General features: G+C 45.5%; 1 protein-coding gene across 1 annotated transcript in view; it reads left to right on the forward strand.

The window, feature by feature from the left end:
- Nucleotides 1-21,606, forward strand: part of FAM189A2 (family with sequence similarity 189 member A2) — a 58,799-nt gene that overhangs the window by 32,832 nt on the left and 4,361 nt on the right. The window contains exons 2-8 of the mRNA XM_034647038.1: nt 2,821-2,931; nt 10,021-10,149; nt 11,739-11,846; nt 11,935-12,068; nt 17,496-17,625; nt 17,795-17,873; nt 19,418-19,570. Coding sequence (XP_034502929.1) covers nt 2,821-2,931; nt 10,021-10,149; nt 11,739-11,846; nt 11,935-12,068; nt 17,496-17,625; nt 17,795-17,873; nt 19,418-19,570 — 844 coding nt within the window. The remainder of the gene's footprint in view (nt 1-2,820; nt 2,932-10,020; nt 10,150-11,738; nt 11,847-11,934; nt 12,069-17,495; nt 17,626-17,794; nt 17,874-19,417; nt 19,571-21,606) is intronic.

Genomic DNA, 21,606 nt, shown 5'->3' on the forward strand with positions numbered 1-21,606 from the left:
CCCCAGGGCCCCTTTTTTTTTTTTTTTTTTTTTTTTAAGATTCTTTATTTGAGAGAGAGGGAGAGAGAGAGAGAGAGTACTTGAACACGCAGAGGAATGGGGAGAAGCAGACTCCCTGCTCAGCAGGGACCCCAGTGCAGGGCTCCATCCCAGGATGCTGGGATCATGACCCGAGCAGAAGGCAGATGCTCAACCGACTGAGCCACCCAGGCGCCCCCAGATTTTGTTTCTAATAAATACAGTACAGTTTTGTAAATATATTTTCTCTTCCTTATGATTTTCTTAGTAACATGTTCTTTTCTCTTTATTGTAAGAATACAATATATAATACATATCATATGCAAAATATGTGTTCATCGACGATGTCATCAGCAAGGCTGCTGGTCGATAATAGGCTATTAATAGTAAAGTTTATGGGCAGTCAGAAGTCATACTCCGATTTTGCACTGTGTGCAGGGGTTGGGGATTGGCACCCCTCAGCCCTGCATTGTACAAGGGTCAACTGTAGTTGGAATTCTTTGGCATGGGAGGTTTATATTTAGTTTTTAGGAAGTGGCAGCACCGTTTTATACTCAGACAAGCAATGCAGGAATGTCCATGTGCTCCTTGTCCTCACCAACACTTGATGTTGTCATGCTTCCTGATTTTAACCAACTAGAGTTGATGTGAAGTGGTATCTCACTGTGGTTTTAGTTTGCATTCGTGGTGACTAACGATGTTGAGTAACTTTTCATGTGCTTATCAGCCACTCCTATATCTTCCTTTGTGAAATAACCGTTCAAGTTTTTTGCCTGATTTTTTTTTTTTGTGGTGTCTGTTTTTTTTATCATTGAATTGAGGAGTTATTTTTATATCCTGAATAAAGGTTCTTTGTTTAATATAGGCATGAAATATTTTCTCCCGGTCTGTGGCTTGCCTGTTGGTTTTCTTCACTGTCATTTGCTGAGCTGAATTGAAGGTTTTAATAAAGAGATTTGGAAAGTAATGAATCATGGAACTTTACATCAAAAACTAGGGATGTACTGTATAGTGACTAACATAATATAATAAGAAAATATTATTATAAAAAAAAAAAGAGACTGGAGACCTGTGCTGGAAGTAATGAACCCTCACTCTTTCTATATCTGATGCTNAAGAAAATATTATTATAAAAAAAAAAAAGAGACTGGAGACCTGTGCTGGAAGTAATGAACCCTCACTTTTTCTATATCTGATGCTGCTAATTTTTAGTTATGAAGATCTAGTTTTTATTTATTTATTTATTTATTTATTTATTTATTTATTTATTTTAAAGATTTTATTTATTTGAGAGAGAGAGAACAGGGGAGGAGCAGAGGGAGAGGGAGAAGCAGACAAGAGCCCCACGTGGGGCTTGATCTCAAGACCCTGAGATCATGACCTGAGACGAAACCAAGAGTCCCGCTCAACCGACTGAGCCACCCAGGCACCCCAGAGTTAGGAAGGTTTATGTTGTGCTGGTGGGCATTAGGATTATAACCACGCTTTCTTTTCAAGGCATCTGAGATTGCATGAAAAGATAATTTTCGAAGGAAAGTTAGACTTCCCCATAGTAACAATAATTTTGTTGCTGGGTGTGAAGATTCCAGATGTCTTAGGTCTCTTTGAGTAGCAGCTGCCAGTGCATAGGAGAAACCCAGGTAAGAAGATCATGTTCTCTCCTTGGCCAACTGGGCATCCTCATTCTGCAAAGCTTTGGCGTGGTAATGACCACCATAGTGCTGGAGGGGCTGAGCTCTCTGCTGATCCAGTTAAGCCCTACAGACACTGACGAATCATGAGAAACAGTAGCACAGCAGCTGCGGCCAGCATTTCCCACAAGATCTGATGACAGAGTGCATAGTCCTTTTACAGATTTACAAAACAAGGAGAGAAGCAGAGGCCAGACTACTCCTGGAGAGGCAGGAAGAATTCCTCTTAGGAAAAGGGGCATGATGTGATAGTAAATATTGACTCACAACATGGGTTTAGGGGAGATGTTCTCAAGCTTCTTGGAATACCAGTAACAAAGAACAAGCATCTCACCGGCCAACTCTGGCATTAGCTACCCGAACTGAGGCCTGGTTCTAACACTGATCATCATTAGCTCCAACCTTTTATATTGGCGACAAGATTTGGATAATAACTATAGTTCTCAAGTTGAAAAGCTGTAGTAGCCTCTGATTGGCACTAAGTAAAATCTGGCTTCTTGGTTGATTTCTGTTAATCCTGAATTATTTAGTGTAATGTTTGGAACATTTAGCTTCGGAGGAGAAAAGTACATAGAAGATCACTATAGACTTATTCTTTAGTACCTACCCTGTCTGGGACTGAGAAAAGACTTACCTTTGTTTTTACTTGTATACTGTCACTTCCAGCCAGGAAGGGCTGAGTGCTCTGACTTTCCTGGGTTCCACTTGCATGCTGGAATTCTCCATTTGTCTATTTACCATTGATCCTGCAAAACTCAAAAAAAAAAAAAAATAGCGATGGCTCAAGGAAGAATTGGCCACAGTTTAATGCAACGAACAGATCAGAGCTGAGGGAGTCAGAATAAAGGCAGAAAAAAAAAATTAGGGACTGGAGATTGTTGAGAAGACTTGAGAGTCAGTGGTCTTCCTCGGCACGGTTTAAAAAGTTAAAAATTTAAAAATTCTACAACATGAACAGAAGGTTGGTACATTAAGAACATAGTTCAGACTTTTTAAAAAAAATGTGTGTCCACTGGGAAGAGAATATGATTTTTTTTTTTTTAGCTCAGACGAAACGCTCTCTGAATTTAGCTGTTGTCTTTTCTAACGGCCGTTTTTCCTGCCACTTCAGGTGAATCTCTTTGTGCTGCTCTCTGTGGTGTGTGTCCTCTTAAACCTAGCTGGATTTATCCTCGGCTGCCAGGGGGCCCAGTTTGTGTCCAGTGTGCCCAGTTGTGATCTGGTAAGTCGTCCTAAACCATCGCTGTGCACCTGCTTTCCGGGGGGGGGATTGGGGGGGGCAGCGTGCGCCCGGCAGCACCCTGGAGTGAAACCTGCTCTTTGTTTCATTTTCCCACTTCCCCTGACCGACTTCAGGCCTTTCTTTTTCCAAAGCTGGGACCAGCTAGCAGAGCGCTGCAACCACAGTAAGATACCGTGTCGCTAGTTAGGGAATGAGTCAGTCAGGTGGCCGCAAGCAGTATTGGTCTGCTCTCATCCGAAGAGGGAAAACGGAGATGATCAGAATACAGGTCAGCAGTCCGTGCTGTGAAACCTCCGGAGGCCGGCTGCGTTTCAGCGTTCAGGGTTTGCCCGATTTGGAGAAGATAAACCTGCCGCGTACGCTGCTTCCCCTGTAGCACCCTGGGGCGCAGCAGACTCTGGGGCAGCAGCCCGTAGTCACAACTTCCACTTTCCAGGGCTCTTGGGATTTCAGGATTGTGGCTAAGAGGTTGTGGACCTGCAAAATCTCCGAAGAATTTCTTTTAATTTTTGACTGGGGTAAAATGCATGTCGTAGCACGAAATGTACCATCTCGCGTTTTAGGAGTTGAGTAGTCGAGGTACGTTCACGTTGTTGTGCAACCAATCTCCAGGACATTTTTCTTGTTGCAAAACTGAAACTCTATCTATATTAAGCAGCTCCCCCGCCCTCCAGGCCCGCGCCCTGCCCTTCCCACCTGGGCCCTGCCTCTGGCAACCATGCCTCTCCTTTCCAACTCTGAGTGGGACTACTCTAGGTACCTGAGCTAACTGGAATTCCACAGCATGTATCTTTTTTTTTTTTTTTGAGATTTTATTTGTTTATTTGAGAGAGAGGCAGAGAGAGAGAGAGAGCGTGAGCGGGGGAAGGGCAAAGGGAGAAGGACAAGCAGAGTCCCTGCTGAGCATCAGGACCTGAGCCAAAGGCGGACGCTTAACCAACCGAGCCACCCAGGCGCCCCAGCATGTGTCTTTCTGTGACTGGCTTATTTCACTTAGCCTGATGTCCTCAACATGTCTGCCTGTTGTAGCATGTGGCAGAGTTTCTTAACTTTTTAAGACTTGAATAATATTCCATTGCATACATATACCATATAATTTTTTTAACCACAGAAATGGGACCTTTGAGACCTTGCTTTCAATTCTTTTGGGTGTATACCCAATTACTGGCCATCTTTGAACTTTCTTCCCGCCCCCCCCCGCAGGTTTATATTTTTAATTAATTAATTAATTAATTATTCTTATTATGTTATGTTAGTCACTGTACAGTACATCATTAGTTTTTGATGTCATGTTCCATGATTCATTGTTTGTATATAACACCCAGTGCTCCATGTGATACGTGCCCTCCTTAAAACCCATCACTGGGCTAGCCCATCATCTTTGAACTTTCTAAAAGGACTTCTCAATGACAGGGACCTCCGTGTGGCTCAGAGCAAAAGAACGGGGCTCTTGATAAGTTGTAGTCAATCTCATCTATTTGGAACTTGGCGACAAGGCAGTGTTGCCCCTTAGAAACCAGGGGGATGCCAGCGGAGGAGGGGCTACATTTCTCAGAGTGCTGTAATAAAGCCCCGGCCTTCCCAAGTAGGAGGACTCCTCAGGGACCCACCACAAACCCATTGCTCTTTCTAACCCTTCTTTTCTCCTTTTCTGATTTTGTCACCCCATTGTTTATTAACCTTACGTTACGGGATCCCAGGCTCACAGCCTTTTCTGGTGTGTAAGGCCCTCTGCAATTCACCCTCATCCTGCCCGCTCCCGGAGGCAGCTTAACTCCCTGTCATTGCTCCAAAGCCTGCCTGGCATTGCCCTACTTTCGTACTTTTAACAACACCATCTCTCCCCTCAAATTCCCTCTCCCTCTGTCCTTGTTCCTCCAAATCATATCAGTCCTTTACAGCCCCATTCAGAGATTATCTCCTTTAGGAACCAGTCCCTGAACCCCCAGGAAAGATCATCTTCTAGAACGTCCTATATGTACATCTCTCAGTATTTATCCTTTTCATTTTTTGTACTAGAGACATTCATGCACCTGTCTTCTCCGTTCTTCTCAGCTGGGATCTCCCCAAGGGCAGTGTCTGCTTCTCTCTTATTTTGGGAGTTCCCAAAGGCCCCATGTGCTGCCTCCCACTCCTTCACATACAGTTTCTAGAAAAAAAAAGTGTTGCTTTCCAATTACTAACCACACAGCAAATTAGAAGGGGCAAAGAGACCAGGCACAGGCTGAAAGGGAAGAGTTACAGTATAGGGAAGACAGTTGGGCAAAATTGTAGCCTCTCTGTGTCAAGACACTGATGAGAGGCTGCCGAGAGTAAAAAGGAAAGTCAGACCTCGTTCCTGACCTAGAAGTTTATCACGTGCAAGAGGAACAGGGTTAACACGGCAAACGCTCCAGCGGCGTTTGTGGGGGGAATGAATACGTGCCCAGCTGCAGGTAGATGCACTGGGTTTGGCCGGCAGAGTGAGACACCGCGCTGGGGGCATGCAAAGAAAGAAGAGCTTGTACCCCGGGGGAGGATAAGGAAAGGCACCTGGAATACATGGATTTGAGATGGACCTTGAATGATGAGAGTGGGTAGAGCCCGAGAGAGGAGAGGACTCAGAGGGCAGTGGTGGGAAATGAGCCTTGGTATCTCTGGAGAGAGCAAAAGCCAGATTGCAGGGGTCAAGGGAATAGTTAATGGACTTTTCTGAGAAATCCTGTGGCTCTCTACCCTGGGAGCCCATTAGACTCACGGGGGGGAACTTTGTAAAGACTCCCCTAACTGGGGCCCCATAGCCTGATTTTCAGTTGGCCTGGAGGGGGGTGGTGTCTAGGCATCCATATCTTTTTATATGTTAAGTGTATTTTTAATTATACCTTTTTCCCCCCACCACAAAACCAACTCTGATTTTATCTTATTATAAAACTGTAAAAATGTGGACAAGTCATAAAAGTATAGGACAGAACTTAAAAATCATTTGAAATCTCACTCTTCTGGATAAGCACTGTTAACCAGTTGATGGATTTTTGGGGCACCTCTTTATATATATTCATAAAAGCACACAATTTCCATCAGTGGGACAATTGTTGTTTTCTATTAGTGAGTCTGTTTGACCTTTTTGGGGAAAGGGACACTTTTCCTCATTCCCTCTCCACCATGCTAGTCACCCCAAATCCCTACTAACAAGCTAGGGGTCTTCCTCCATGTGTTCAGATTATCTCACATAAATATGTAGGGGGTGGACCTAATCGTGATTTATTTTCCAAAAATGGGACGTATTGTATCCACTCCCCTACGTACTGTTTTTCTCACTTACAGATTGAACACTCGTCTTTGTTTGAGCAGGTTGATTCTCTGTTGCCTTGCTGTCTGCTGGTTTGGGTTTTGGCCATTGACACAATGTAGCCACGCATATGATGGTATGCGTGCACATTGCACTGGGTGCTTTTCACCAGGTGGAGGAAGGTCCCAGATTATTCCTCGTGGAGAGGGTGTAGTTTTTCTTCTGTTTGTCTCATGTCTTCGAAAAATTACACATTTAACCCTTTGGTGACTCTATCCATTTTTTAAAATGGAGGTAAAATTTACAATGAAATGCACAGATCTGAAGTGTGCTATCCATTGAGTTTTGACAATGTATACATTCATCTTGACAAATGTATACACTCATGAATATACCCCAGACAAGATCTAGAACATTAGCTTCGCCTGTTCTTGCATTTCACCCAAATGGAGTTATAGGGTATGTACCTTTTGGTCTGTCTTGTTTTGCTCAGCATAACAATTTTGAGATTCACCCATGATTTTGTGTTGTGTCATTTGTTTGTTTTTTTTGGGGGGGGGGTTTGGCACGTCAGTTTTTCATTGTATAAAAATATCACAGTTTGTTTTATCCACTCTCCTGTTGATGGGCATTTCCATTGTTTCCAGTTTGGGGGTATTATGAACAGAGCTCCTGCAGACATTTTTGTACAGTTGTGGTTTTTCTTGTGGGCCCATTCTCATTTCTCTTGAGTAAATAAGTAGTTGTGGGATTTGCTCAGTCACGTGGTAAACGTGTGTCTGTCTAACTTTATAAGAAACTGCTAAACACTTTCCCAAAGTGGTTGGGGAATAAGTATTTTCATTTTAAAATATAGGGCTGGTTCCTTTATTTAAAAGGTTAAACTTAGATTTCTACCAGTGTCCCTCTGCTTAGCTGCAAGCATTTCTCTCTAACTTTCGTCAGTCTGATGGGGCTGGTGTGAGAGCTCATCGTTATGTTAGCTTGCAGTTCCCTCATTGCTAGAGAAGGTGTCCTCCTCTTTTACAAACTTTCTAGAAGATGCTAATGAACAGCCAGTGTGGATAACCATGCTCCTGGTAATGAGGAGAGGGCGGGGAGGGCTAGTGGCATCAGGGAATAGTAGTATCAAGGTTGAAGGGTGGATGGTTTGCATGTCCAGGCTTAAACAGTGTTGTTTGTGGATGGTTAAAGAGATCGAAGAGAAGTTGGAATACCTTTGCAGAAACATTGGGGCAGAGTCAGGATTAAGAAGGGAGGTGAAGGGTCAGGAACAGAAAGAACAAGAAATACAAAACACACCGTTGCCTGGCGTCATTTTGCACAGAGCCTCAGGGCTGCCGTGTCTGCTGGGCACAGCCACAGATATTCATTTTTATTTGGATAATGATTAAACTTTCCAAAAGCCTTGTGTAAAGAGATTAACCTTCACCCATCTGGAAAATTGTTGTTTCCAGACCAGCTGACCCCGGAAGTTCCGGATAGGTGAGGTTTCCAGATATATACAAGTCAGGCTGTGTGTAAATAATGCCGCCCTGTGTGTGTGCAACCCACATTGGCCTGCTTTGTCTCTTAACTGAATGCCTTGTGCCAAGAATGGACTTGACTGGGAGGGGAGTACTTTGTAAGACGACACCGAGTATTACCTGAGGGAGGCAAAATCCTTAGGTAAGATTTGGAAGCTTACTTAGGTACAAGAAATGGAAACCCGCACTGCATGGTGTTGAGAAAAGCGAACGTGGTTGGTGCTTGGGAAGAGGAGGGCCTTGGGTACGTGAGCAGAATGCAGCAACTCGACGGATGCTTATTTGTAACTATTAAATAGTTCTGTTAGTATTAAATCAGGGAGTCCTCAGTGGGCACGAGGAAGAAGGCCATTAGGAGTAACACTTGCCTGCTGACTTTAGCCCAGGGTAAGGACTATTATTAATTCATGGAAGAGGGGCTAAGAGGAAGCCGGTGATCCCCGAGAGGAAATGAAATCCCACTCTGTCCAGACCCTGCCTAGAGAAATCCTGTCTGAATGGCCACAGTAGTTTTCCCTAAGAAGGCAAAAATCTAGTGTAGATGTTAGCCCCAGGATGTGCCTTCAATATGTGAGACAGTGGAAGAAAAATTCAAACACAGTCTTTTGCTTTTGTGTGTGTCTGGGGGTCGGATTGCAGATCTAGGTGTGGGGACAATGTGGAGATAGCAGTCTCTGTGGGCAAACCAGGAAAGGACAGAAACCAAGTGGAAATGAATGGATGGAGATGGAGTCTATTGAGGTAACTCTGGTTGTAATTCTTTGTATCACAGGCAGAATTTATATCAAATTCTGGGCATCGGTGTTTGATATAATAATGTATCCCCTTTCGATGTGGCTTGGGGACGGAGAATAAATAATGTTGCAGGATCCATGGAGTTTTGGAAGAGGCAAAACTAATCCTTGTGGAAAAAATCAAACAGTGTTTGCCTGTAGGAGGGTGGGGACAGGGATTGATGGGGAAGGGCATGATGGAATTTTCTCTGGTGATGCTATGTTCTGTATGTTGATAAGGGTTTGGGGTACACAAGGGTATGCATTGCTTAAAATTCTGCAAACGGTATGCTTAAGATTTGTGTGTGTAAATTTTGCGTGTATGTAAGTAAGTTTCACATCCAAAGAAAGAGAAACCCAAAACCAAAAAAATGTGTGATCTTTAGTGGAAATTTTTCCCTTTGCTTCCTAATCAATTTATTTTATAAGGAGCTATATTTTCTCTTAATTTGGAAAAATACCATTAATTTGTTACTAGAGGGTAACTACAGGGTAAGTTTGGTTAGAAGGTAAGAATTTTAATTCAATAAAAAAAAGGACTCTTTTTTCTTTTAAGTAACTCAAACACTGTAGTGTTCAGTTATTCGTAAAGATTCCTGAAGAACGCTGCAGCTAGTGACGTCAAAGCTGCCTAATTACGTGAACAAGTATGAAAAAGACATGGCTTTCCCTTTTAATCAACATAGAATAGCCAACAACAACGCAAAAGGGAAAGCAAGTAAAGAATGAACCTCTGCACCCAAATTATGGGTCTTAATTAATTAAAACCAAGTATTGCTTATTTTCACAACTCGATTCAAGGGAAACTTCGAAAAGTGGGCAAAAGTTTGCAAAACATTTCACTACAAATATGAGATTACTTATCACTGGTGTTATCACTTCAAATCTGTGACCACATTGAAGGTGTCAAACTGAGAGATCTTAAGCCTACACGGTTTAGGGCTACTGTTCCCCAGATACACCCTGTGTTTCTCATAGGCACATGGCAGCTTAAACTTGCTTGCCCTCTTGGAGGTACGTAGGGCCGTAAGATTTGCTTTGGCAATGAAATGTGAGCTAAAGGGATGAGTGTCACTTGCAAAAGGAAGATTTAAGCTAGAGTTACGAGATTGAGCAGGTAAAAACACAGAGCACCCAATTAAACCTGAATTTCAAATAAACTGCTACTAATTTTTTAACTGGGTGTCCCATAGTTTATCCAGCAACCGTGCTTTAAGTGCCAAGGTGCATTTTGTCATGTGCTCCCCACCTCTGTGGCAGAGTGGTCATTAATCCTAAGATGGTGTATGCTTCATCAGCCTGGGTCGCTGGCTGACCTGCAGCGGGCATTAGCATGTTCAAGAAATAGCCTTGTCCTTACAACAGCATACCCCCGCCCATGCGGGTGGATCCAGATACTGCCCAGCTCCGAACCCTCATTCTGTGGGATTGGTGCTCCCATGGGTAGCCTGTGTATTTATTCTCAATAATTAAATTATGGTTCTGCCTTTTCCCCCTTAAGGTGGACTTAGGTGAAGGCAAGATTTGCTTCTGTTGCGAAGAATTTCAACCAGCCAAATGCACGGACAAAGAAAATGCCTTGAAACTCTTTCCTGTTCAGCCTTGCAGTGCTGTTCACCTTCTACTTAAGGTACCTCGAATGGATACCACCCCCACCAGTAAATACACTACAGAGCCGTCAAAGAAGGCAAAGTTACTAGAAATATCCCCACTCTCTTACCTCCCTCAAACAATTGCGCTGCTGAAAGCAGATAGGAGCCAACGCTCATCAGTGACCCAGAGACAGAAGTGACTTCAGGAAGAAACACGGATGACTGTGTCTTTTGAATGACGAATGGATGGCTTTCTTTGTGTCCAAGAATTACAAGATAGCAAACAATGTAAAGGGGTCTAAATGCATACATTTGTGTGTAGATGTATTTATATGCGTGCATATCCATTCATACACACGCACGCTGTAGCTACTCGTAGATGATGCAGCTTTTAGCAAAACCTTAACTTGATTTTTTTAAAGGCGGCTTCACACCCGTGTGAAGCTTGAACCAGTGAAGCTGAGATAAAAGAGTTGCACGTTTTACCAACAGCGCCAGCTAGGCGCCCCTGCTTTGAGCAAAACCTTTAAACTGCATGCCCATTTGTCCTTGTTCTGATGCTCCTTTGCTGCCTTCAGTGAGTCCCGTTTCTATTGGGTGCTGCCGAGCCAGGACACAGAGGCTTAGGACAGATAATCAGTTAGAAAACGCAAGGGAAATTCATGCACCTTGCCTCTTGTTTCACAGGCAGCAGCTATAATAAGCGAGAGATCAAAAACCATACCAGTTGCAGAGAAGTACAAAATTCCCTTTATTAGGGAATTGGACAAGAGTTGAGTCCTGACTTAACGTCTCTCTCTGGAGCCCAGTGAGTGACAAGATCAGTTGGTGAACCTGGAGGTATTAGCTTCTGGATAATCCCTCGCTTGAGGGCTTTCTTCAGATCTTTGTTTTGGGTTTGTTTTTTGTTCCGAGGAGGAATCTCTCAGCTGCCAGCTCTCTGAATTGTGTAGAATGGAAAAGTGGCCTTCTATCTTTGGCTTCTGGATTTCTGGTAGCTGAGTCACCCTCAAACTTTCTGAGCCAGGACCCATCTTGGGGAAGCCTTGCTAAGGAGCCAGGACTGTGGCAACAGAAACTTTTGGAATTGCCCTTACTGCTATTTTGAGACGTGGGTTTAGAAAAGAGACGCCCTCTTTACACTCTGGCTGGCCTGCGCCCCACAGTGTTGTAGTTGGGTGCACGGGGGAGCTCTGCCAGGCGCTCCCGAAATAGAGTCGGTGGCCACAGATAAGTCAGCAGGCCGTCGCTGGTGGGAGGCTGGGAATTGCCACACTGGGGACACCAACTTCAGAAGAGACACTCATTGCTCTCCTGGAAGGAACATTTCTAGACAATATTTGATGCTGGCAAAAAGAAAAATTGTCATACCAGGGTTTTCTGGGATAGGAAAGCTCAAAAATCAGTTTTTAAAATTAGGAAGTGCGTATGACTGCACGAGAGTCATATCAATAACCAGTATTTATTTGGCACTTACCCTGAGCCAAACATCAAAGTCCTTGGCATGTATTTTCCCATGAGAATTGCCTTATTGGGACATCATTATTATTCTTTAAAAAAGTTTTTCTATTGCCTTCTGGTCATCAGCTTTGACGTACTCAGTGGTGTTACTGTTTCCTTGTTCTAGAAAGTCCTTTTCGCCCTGTGTGCCTTGAACGCCCTGACCACCACTGTCTGCTTGGTGGCAGCTGCCCTTCGCTACCTCCAGATATTTGCAGCCCGAAGATCCTGCATTGTAAGTCCACACAAGGTGGCCCCATGACCGTGTCCCACCGAGCCTTTGCTGTGAAGGCTGTTGACTAACCAAGGTGCTGTTTCATTAGGATGAATCTCAGATTTCTGCCGAAGAAGTTGGAGAACACGGACGGATCCCAGACCCTGATGACTTCGTGCCACCAGTGCCCCCCCCTTCCTATTTTGCAACATTTTACTCGTGCACACCCCGGATGAACCGCAGGTAGCCTTCCTAAGTGCCCCCACCCCAGATGTGTGTGAGATGCTTTCGGTTTGGAAGACTGAAGGATTTCCGGGACTCATAGCATGAGCTCACTTCTCTCCAAGATCTAGACAGATGGCGTTATTTTTCAGGATTTTCTTTTTCTTTCCTTTTCTTTTTCTTTCTTTCTTTCTTTCTTTCTTTCTTTCTTTCTTTCTTTCTTCCTTCCTTCCTTTCTTTCTTTTCTTTTCTATTCTTTTCTTTTCTTTTCTTTTCTTTCTTTTCTTTCTTTTTTTTTTTTTAAGTAGGGTCCCGGCCCAATGTGGGACTTGAACTCACAGACCCTGCGATCAAGGGTCCCATGCTTGACCTAACTAAGCCCTCCAGGAACTCCTTTTTAGGAATTTCTATTCCCCTTCCCCACCCTGCTCTTTTGTGTGATAAATGGCTTGAAACCAAAGAAAAGTCCCACCTTGACCTAAGGATATACTTTTTTCCATTTCAATTAGCTTCCCAGGAAAACTGACACCCAGTGAGACAGCCGCTGTCCTGTGACTGATTGAGAGCTGCTGTTGTCCTGGAAACGCACTCCGGGCCGAATCGATGTTCATTATAACACCATCAGCGGGTCCCCAAATCATGACTCTTCCCAGCCATTAAAAAAAGATTAATTATTCATGACTTCTCCCTGGTCTAGAAAGAATAGACACCACGCTGATTTCCTTTTTCAAATTCTAGCTCCGAGTTTATCATTTGTTTCTTAGATCTCAGAAATGACTGTCCGCAGAAGGAAATGCTACGTGCGTACATCTGGTTGTTAGAGACTTTTAGAATTGTACCTCTCTAAAGAATGACTTTGTTTATTCATTCGACAAACATTTAATCAGTCCTCTGCAGCTTACTAGTCACCCCGCTGGGTTGATCACATTCCAGATGATTTAGACCTGCCTCCTTCCCCTCTCAAGGAGCTCGCTGTCTAGGTCATTACAGATGAGTGTTGCAAGGATCATAAAAGAAGGAAGAGTCAGCCAGTCAGGGTTGGCTACGTGGAAGTGATCTTAAGCCGAATTTCAGGGATAAGCAAATGATATTTAAGCTTCCAAAAGAAAACCTCTCAATTCTGTAAGAAAGACTCATGTCTTCAGCTTGAGATTCAGAGGGCCAGGAATTTCTACCTTTAATCCCCAAGGTACGCATGGAGAGTCATCAAACAAATAAATGTACCAGCCTTGGGGTTTTTGGAAATCCACTTGCTAATACTCAGAGCGTCCCCATGGGGCTTTGAAGCAGGTCACCAGCGGCAGCTACCGCCCAGACACTGTTAACGTTCTTTTCCATGGGTAACCTCGCAACCTGTTACTCAGAGTCATGCCTACACCCCACCTCCACACCCTCCCCTTCTCACCCACCTAGGGGGAGCTCAAGATGGCCACAGAGTTGGAGGGGCGCCTGTGGGTGCATGGGGGGAAATTCAGCCTCCCTGTTGCTCAGGGGGCGATGTACTAGAATTTTGAAGCTTGGGGGGTTAGGATGACTTTTATCGTGTATTAGGAAATGAGCCAAGAATTACAGGGGCCAGAGAGACATACTCGTTGTGTACCAAAGGACACATTTGCTCATACCTTAGCCCAGTCTTGGGCTGTGTGCAGAGGGACATGTTGGAAGGCAGTAAAAAAATAAAGAAAAAGCCTGTTATTTCATGGTTGGAAAGAGAAATGCCCTCTTCGAGAAGTAGAATTAATTGGCTCTCTGAGATTGTAGGTGAGCCCTTGGTTGACCTAAGAGGAGGCAACAGACAGATTTAATTTCCTGCAGTGGCAGAAAGGGAAAGTGACTCACTCGGGTGTAGGAGTCGAGCTGCCAGCCCTGTGTCCTGTAGACCGCCCCTCCCCCGCCTTCCGTTCTCTCTTCCATTTCTCTTGTGGGTTCCTCCATTGTAGTGCTTATCAGTGTGGGTATTTCCACTCTGGGATGCACGTGCATCCCTGGATTCGCCCCTCTGAATCCTGAGACTGCCCCTCCCCAAATCCAGACAAGCTTCTCACCAAGTTTTCACCAAGGGCTTTACCATTCAGAACTTTCTGGAAGGAACATGGGGGAGGGTGTACATCCTTGTGGAAAAAAGACACTGCTAGGCCTAACGTATATACCTGGAGGTCTAGATCATATCTCCAACAGGCAAACAGCCTCATTTTCTGAAATTCTCCCAATACCAGAGGATGGTCCACTTTCCTTGTTAAAATGGCTACATTTATTCACCTTTAGAAACATATTGTATCAAAGGTATTTTGACATTTGACCAAGTTTGCTAGATTCTTATATATCCACTTTATAGACACTAACTGTTTGACCCCAATTGGTAATTTTCTTTCTTATAAGCAGGCAGGCAAGAATAGTAGCAGATGTTTTCTTTAATATTTCCATAAGAGGTTACGTGCAGAGTTTTCACACAATGCAAATTCCCCACTTCCTGCAAGGTATTATGACCTCTCAGAGAAGTTTATTTATTTACTTTCTATAAATACAACCACTTCATGCCTTGGTCCCCTCCTTGAGAAAGGACTTCTCAAATTACAGCCATAAACAGAAACCTGATTGCGGTGAAGGTTTCTGTCCAAAGATGGGTTTCTGCCTTGTGACTTGATTTGTAAGGATAGTCCGGGCTGTGTGCTCCTCCTCCACGACCCCAGGGAGACTTCCCCCCACCCCCATCCTCAGAAATTGGTTGGAGCTGGGATCAAAAACGAGAGCCTTCCAGCTATTCCGTGGCTGGGGAATCTGGTTGTACCCTAGGGACGTAATGTGTTACAGGAGAGGGAAGATTATGGAAAACTGAACACAGGCATTTATTCCTCGGTGGTGAACATAATAAACTCATTCTCTTTCCTCATGAAGTTCAGAACCCAGACTCAGGTGGAGCCAGGCTCTGCTGGTGGGTGACTCCGTGCCCTGTGCGCCCCACCACCTTCCCAGCACACAAGGGAGGACCACTCTTTGGTCGTCTTGGTTGCCGCATCCCCCTCGCATGAGTTCTCAAAGCCTCGTTGTCAACTTGAGCAGAACACAGTTTGCATGCTCTGGATTTCCTGTCATCCTCGGTGCTCACGAGCATGAACCAGTGAAGGCTTCCTGAAGAGTTTGGAGTGAACATGAAAGAGCCCAGATTCTGGAGTCTCTTACCAGGGTGACCCTGGGGAGTCTCTTACCGTTTCTGAGGCCCAGCTTCCTCATTCACTTGTGGTGTCACATTGCTGCTTAGCTGATTTTTAAGAGATCAAAATCTCTTCTTATCTGTGTGGGCCCCACCACAGGCAATTAGAGCAGAATTTCTAGAGGCGAGGCCTGGGCCTCTGATAGTCTGCAAACCTACCCAGGTGATTCTACCTGTTGGGGGCCATAAGGGATCAGGAAAACACCTGTCAGGACATAGCACACCTGTTTCCCCCCACAGATACCTTTGTACCCAGAAGATGTGAAATAAGGAGAGCTGCTTCAAAGGAAAGCAACTTTCTGTCACATGGAGGCTTTCTTGGTCATTATAGTAACCACCAGAAGAAGTCATTCATTTGCAGTGGATTTAAAGAAAATGTGTCCCCTCCCCCCACTTCTTAAAGGGATTCCATGGTCATTTAAGGTCAAAAATGGAAGTCTGTTCCTTTGACCTCCTGGCCCCAAGCAAACCCTCTCTTCTCTGTGAACTCACAGGTAGCCATTGGGTGGGGAATATCAAAACCACCAGAGCTAATAAACCAACAGGCAGAGCTGAGGGTATTCACTTTCCTGGGGAGGACACAGCAGTGGAGAAATGGAGAGAGCTGGCTGAGGGGGGGAGCCAGGGGAATGCTAGGAAGACAGCTCATGGGCTCATGCTAATTCAGTATTGAAGACTGGCCCTCTGGAGAGGACGGAGGGAGTCCCAAGGGCTCACTGTATAAAGCAAGTCCCCTCATTCACTGGTTTTACTGCTAGGAAAAAAGAACATCACATCTTTTCCAACTTTTTTTCCTCCACTGCATTTTTGTAAACAGGTGCAGGAATAAAATGAAAAAACCATGAATCCACAGAGCACCTTTCTGGGGAAAAAAAAAAAAAAAAGCAGCCCTTGTGTGCAGCTGGCCCAGAATGTTTCATCTGTCTCCTTCAGCTTCTGTCCATTTTCATATTTTGAAAACGGACATTATACTTTTGCTATTACCTCTTATTTTCATTCTCTAATACTCCACGGGTTTTCTGGTCTTCCTTGTGTCTTCTTAAAATGGGATGTAATTGACCTAGAACATTCTATTAGCTTCCGGTGATCAGCCTAATGATTCCATATTCGTCTGTATTGTAGAGTGACGACCACCATACGTCTAGTTAACATCCATCAGCGCACATCACTATAGGATTGTCTTTCTTGGGATGAAAACTTCTAGGGTTTACTCTCTTAGTGACTTTCAAATAGGGAATACAGTATTATTAACTGCAGTCACCATGCTGTATATGATTACATCCCCCCAGGACTTTATCTTATAACCAGAAGTCTGGTCAAAAGGATCAAGTTTCTGTGTATTTTGAACTATCGTTTTATAACTGATAATTTATTATCTAGATTATTCCTGTGCGTGTGTAGTTTTCTATGAACACAGGCAGAATATCTTGAGGTTTCTTTGTTGGTTTGCTCTGGAGGGTCTCTCACCCACAGGACAGAAACCCCAGTGCCTGGCCTGAAGCCCGTGTTCGAGCAGCGTTTGTTGACTGACTGTATTTAGGAAGGGTCACTCTGGGATTCGTCCTGCTTTGTCTTTGAGCCGTGATGTTGTTCGCTTTCCTGGAAAAAATTAATTCAGCCCTTCAAATATTTATTTAACAAATAGGGAGTTTCTACCATGAATCAGATGTTAGGGAAACCCAGGCAAGAAATTTTGTCATGTACTAATGTAAGAAACCGCGGAGTTGTCCTGAGTCCCTAGTTTTGTTTTTTCTTTCGTTGAGGTGAAGGTCACGTAACATGAGTGGAACCACTTGGAAGTGTACCGTTGGGTGGCACTTGGTACCATGGCGGTACTGTCCAGCCTCCACCGCCATCTGGCTCTGCAGCAAGTTTGTCACCTCCAGGGAGACCTGCACCCACTCAGCAGTCACTCTGAGCTCCCCTTCCCCCAGCCCCCAGCCCCCACTAATCTGCTTTCTGTCTGTGGATTATTGCTTGCTTTTTGGCTAGTGGATTTCAAGGAAATGATGGCATTGCATTTTATACGTTGTCACTTGCCTAAGAAACTCTGGGCCCTCCATCAGCTGAGATTATTCCCCCCAATTCTGGGCCAGGAGACTGTGGTGGAGGGGTGAGGGGTCTTCTGCTCTGTCAGCGAATAACCGTCCCAAGGCAAAGGCCGTCACACAGAAGCAAGCGCCGTCAGACACGCAGACTGCCCAGTGTGCTTCCTGATGCCATGATGCTTCTCCTAGGATGGTCGGTCCTGATGTCATCCCCCTCCCGCATATCTATGGAGCACGAATCAAAGGTGTGGAAGTGTTCTGCCCCCTGGACCCCCCGCCTCCCTATGAAGCTGTGGTGCGCCAGACGGACCAGGAGCAGGTACGGTCCACAGTTTCCCGTTGGTACGCTGACCGCTGGCAGGTAACTCAGCCTGGTGCGCAGAGACCAGTGGGAGACTGGGCCCTGAACATCCTTCGAAGTTCAGTGGCGTCTGGGTGGGAGACGAGCTGAATATCAATGAATAACCCTCTTTTCTCCTGTGATGTAGGGGTCTTCATTCCACATGCCAGAAGGATCGGAAGGTGCCACGAGCCCCTTGGAACCGATCTGCATGCCAGTGACTCAAGGTAATAAGTACTTGATTGCTGCCAAAACTCAGGGTTCAGTCGAGTAAGAGATCATGAAATAATGACCTATATGATATTTTGTTGGAGGTCAGAAATCTTGAAGCCAGGGGTTCAAATTACATCCTTCTTGGGGCACCTGGGTGGCTCCGTGGGTTAAGCACCTGCCTTAGGCTTAGGTCATGATCCCAGGGTCCTGAGATCAAGCCCTGCATCGGGTGCCCTGCTCGTCAGGGAGCCTACTTCTCCCTCTGCCCCTCCCCCTGCTCATGATCTCTCTCTTTCTCTCAAATAAATACATAAATAAAATCTTTTTAAAAAATTACATCCTTCTTTCCAGGTGTAAGTAGGAGATACTATATGAACAGAAATAAAGATAGCCTCAGGATCTTTGATGAGTCACCAGGCTCTTCTCAGGGACCTGTGAAATGGATTGGAGAGTTTAATCTGGCATTCCTGTGTTTTCCCACCTAAGATTTTCTTTCTCCTGTTATAATAAGATGGGCTCTTCTAAGGGGAGAAAAGGAGTGTCTCTGGCAGGATGATTTGCTGTGAGATTGCGCTGCCGTTTATAACCTCGTGTCCAGGTCGTGCTGCCTTCTCCAGTAGTGAATGCTGATTTTCCGTCCTGCCTCAAAAAACAAGAGTCAGTTTACAGTTAGTTATCCTTGTCATTTAAGGGAACATGATTGCAGCTCTCTGTCTTTGGAGAGGTTTTAAATGGCCCAGAGAACTGTCCACCAGCACAAAATGGCAGGGGTGATAAATAATGGATCAACTCTCCAGCTATTTTCCTGGTGGGTGATTTTTCAGCAGTACCATTTGGAACGAGTTTCTGTTCTGTTCACCTTCCATCTTAGAATAACAAAGCAGTGCTCTCTTCCCTAAATATGTTTGTCATTCTCCCATTTCTTAAGAAAGTTTCCCAGACCACACTCAGGCTCGCCGATGACGTGATGGGGTTGTCCTGAGCAGAAGTCAACCATTTCTTGAGTGGTTCTCCCCATCCACTCGGAAGTCATGGGCACTTTCCCATAGCCGTCAGGCCTACACCTTGAGCTATGCGGATGCCTCCAGTGCCTGCGTCAGGCCGGCAGCCCTCAGGGAAGTCACCTGACCTGGGCAGGTGTTCCTTCCACCCACCCAGGCTCACCTTGCATTGTCAGAAACGGGGAAGTGGCTAGAAGCTTTCTAGTGCCGCACCAGGACGCTTCCCTGGAGAAGATTCTGAGCACTTGCAGAAAACAACAATAACAACAACAACAACACAAAAAAACCCTGATATTTTGGCAGGGCCTCTTGATTTTACTCTTGGACTTAGAGTTTTTGTTGGCTTGTTCTGGGTGTGGAGGGGTGGTCTGGAGAGTCAGCGTTTCCCACAGTGCTGGGGAAAAACCCCCACGGGCCAGTAGCCTAAGCCAATGTGGGTAACTGTGTTCCCCTGCCCCTGAAGGTTCGGGCTCACAGGCGCTTCCTGCCCAACATTTTGAAGGCAGCAGCTGGTGAAATAATCTATGTTTCTCTCTTTAAAAAAAAAAAAAAATCAGGTGAGGACATTCCTAACACACCTGGAGAAGAGAGCACGTCCATGTCCGCTCTCGATGCAAACCAGCTACCCTCCACGAGGAGCCGGAGAGTCTTCCCACCCCTGAGGACAAGATCGCTGAGCGACCCTGTGCTCCATCATTCCGCGGAGAGAGGTGATGTCACGCCCCAGGCTCCTTGCACAGCACCCTGCGTGTTTGCCCACAGGCGCCAGCCGAAAGCGGTGGCTCTGGCCGCCCGCCGCCCTGCAGCTTGGGAGATGTCTCGGGAGAGGTTAAGAGGTCTTGGGAAAATAAGATATTCTACACGCACATTAGGAATATTCATCTGCCACATTTTTTAAGACTGGTAGAGTTTTTTCTTTTGAAGTCATTGTCAGCAAAAGCATTTGGTTGCACATGATGGTGTTGTAGATAGGACATGAAGAAAATGCAGACGTTGTTCTGATTTCCGGGTGCTCGCAGTCTTATGGAAGTAGACGTTCTCAAGGAAAAAGTTAAAGGGGTGTATTTTTTTAACCCCCTCTCTTATGTTCTAAGTTTTCTTTTTTTCTTCTTTTTTTTTTTTTTACTGTGTATGGGTAGGTGAGTTATTTAAATCTGACCTGTTTTAAGAACTTTAGATAGAGTGAAACTCACACTCTCATTCTCTCCCTCTCTGTGTGGAGTTTGTTATAGATGTCATTTGAATAATTTTAAATATAACAAATTTTAAAGACTTCAAATAACATTGAGTCCTTTTTCTGAATATGTGAATACCTGAACATCTCCAAATAGCTTTTCATTGTGGAAGACAGTAAAAAATAAAATAAAGAAAGGGAGAAAATGAAAATCTTTAATCCCGCCAGCACAGGCTTCTTCCGGTGACCTCTTCTAACAAGCGCCTCTGGCCTCCTCAAGCTCTGTGCAAATACGACTTTGCCAGCGCTCTCACCCTGCCTTCTCTGGGGCCCCGTGTCACCCCCTTGCAGTCTTGGTTCTGTCCCTCTGACGGCCTGTGTTGTTCGCTGCAGCTCTAGACTGACCGTGTGGGAGCCAGAGAGAACACTCCTCTTGTCTTCTGAGCGGGGAGGAGTCCCACCGCCTGGGCCTGAGCGCCTCTGCAAACCCACAGGCCGGCAGCCTGGCCCCTCAGCTCCCCAGGCCCGTTTCACAGCGGGTCTCTACCCAACCTGGCAAGTTTGAGGACTCGAACTGGCGACCTGCCAGCCTCAACAGGAACTTGGCTCTCTGCACAGCTTAGTGAGATCCTTCCAGATCTGCGGTGCTGCAGGGGGGAGGAGACTTGTTTACCTATTGGCGTCCTCTGCTGTAGAAGGACCAGATTGCCTTCTAATGACTGAGTGTAGCCCCTGACTGTCCTCGCACACGAGTGTCTGTAGGAAGCATCCCGGGAAAACTCTGGCTCTCTGTGACATGCATGTGGCAACCTGGAGGGGGGCCGCTCACCCTGGTTTAGAGTGCCTACCTTTCTCCAGAGGAAAAGCAGTGCTCCCCTTCCTCCACCTGTCCTCCCACCCTCCACTTCCTTTCTTTCTTGACTATCAGATTCCTGCTTGTCAGGCCTTCACAGACTGAAGTTTCCAGGGTCGTGTACACTGAAGGCTGCTGGCTGGCTTATGACCACGTGGAGACCGGGCCTGCGTTCCCCTTCACCCACTTGGTGGTGCAGTCATGTGCTGCCGGTCCTTAAACCCTCCTGATGGAGGTAGTTGTGGAAATTAGAGCCTGTGGTGGTGGATTTCCCAGGCCGCTGTTGACTTCTGGAATGACGTGTGGTTTTTCCGCACCTAGATTTTCCTTTCTGTTAGTAGTCAGCCCTAGAGCTGCCTCACAGCCATGGTGTGAGCGTGGAAAAGCCGGCACCATGCCCTGAGGATGTTCAGGACAAAGGTACCGTCAAAGCGAGCAGAGCACCCCGTTCATCCCGCAGTCCTGTCTCTCTCAGCCTCTCTGTGTGGCTCCTTCATCCTTTGCCGTTGGAGCATTCTCTCATCAGGTCAACCATCTTTTCTGTGCTCGCCCACCCATCCCCACACATTGGTCATTACCCCACGGCACTGTTGCTCCATTCTCGATGCTCTTCCCTACCATGTCTCTCCCTGGGTGATTGTTTCTTACGTGGCACACTACAACGCTCTGGGAACACGTCCTGTTGGAACTTGAGGGAATGAGCTTGTGTCATTGTTTTT

This window comes from Ailuropoda melanoleuca, chromosome 17 (assembly GCF_002007445.2).
Source record: "Ailuropoda melanoleuca isolate Jingjing chromosome 17, ASM200744v2, whole genome shotgun sequence".
In the NCBI taxonomy this organism is placed as follows: Eukaryota; Metazoa; Chordata; class Mammalia; order Carnivora; family Ursidae; genus Ailuropoda; species Ailuropoda melanoleuca.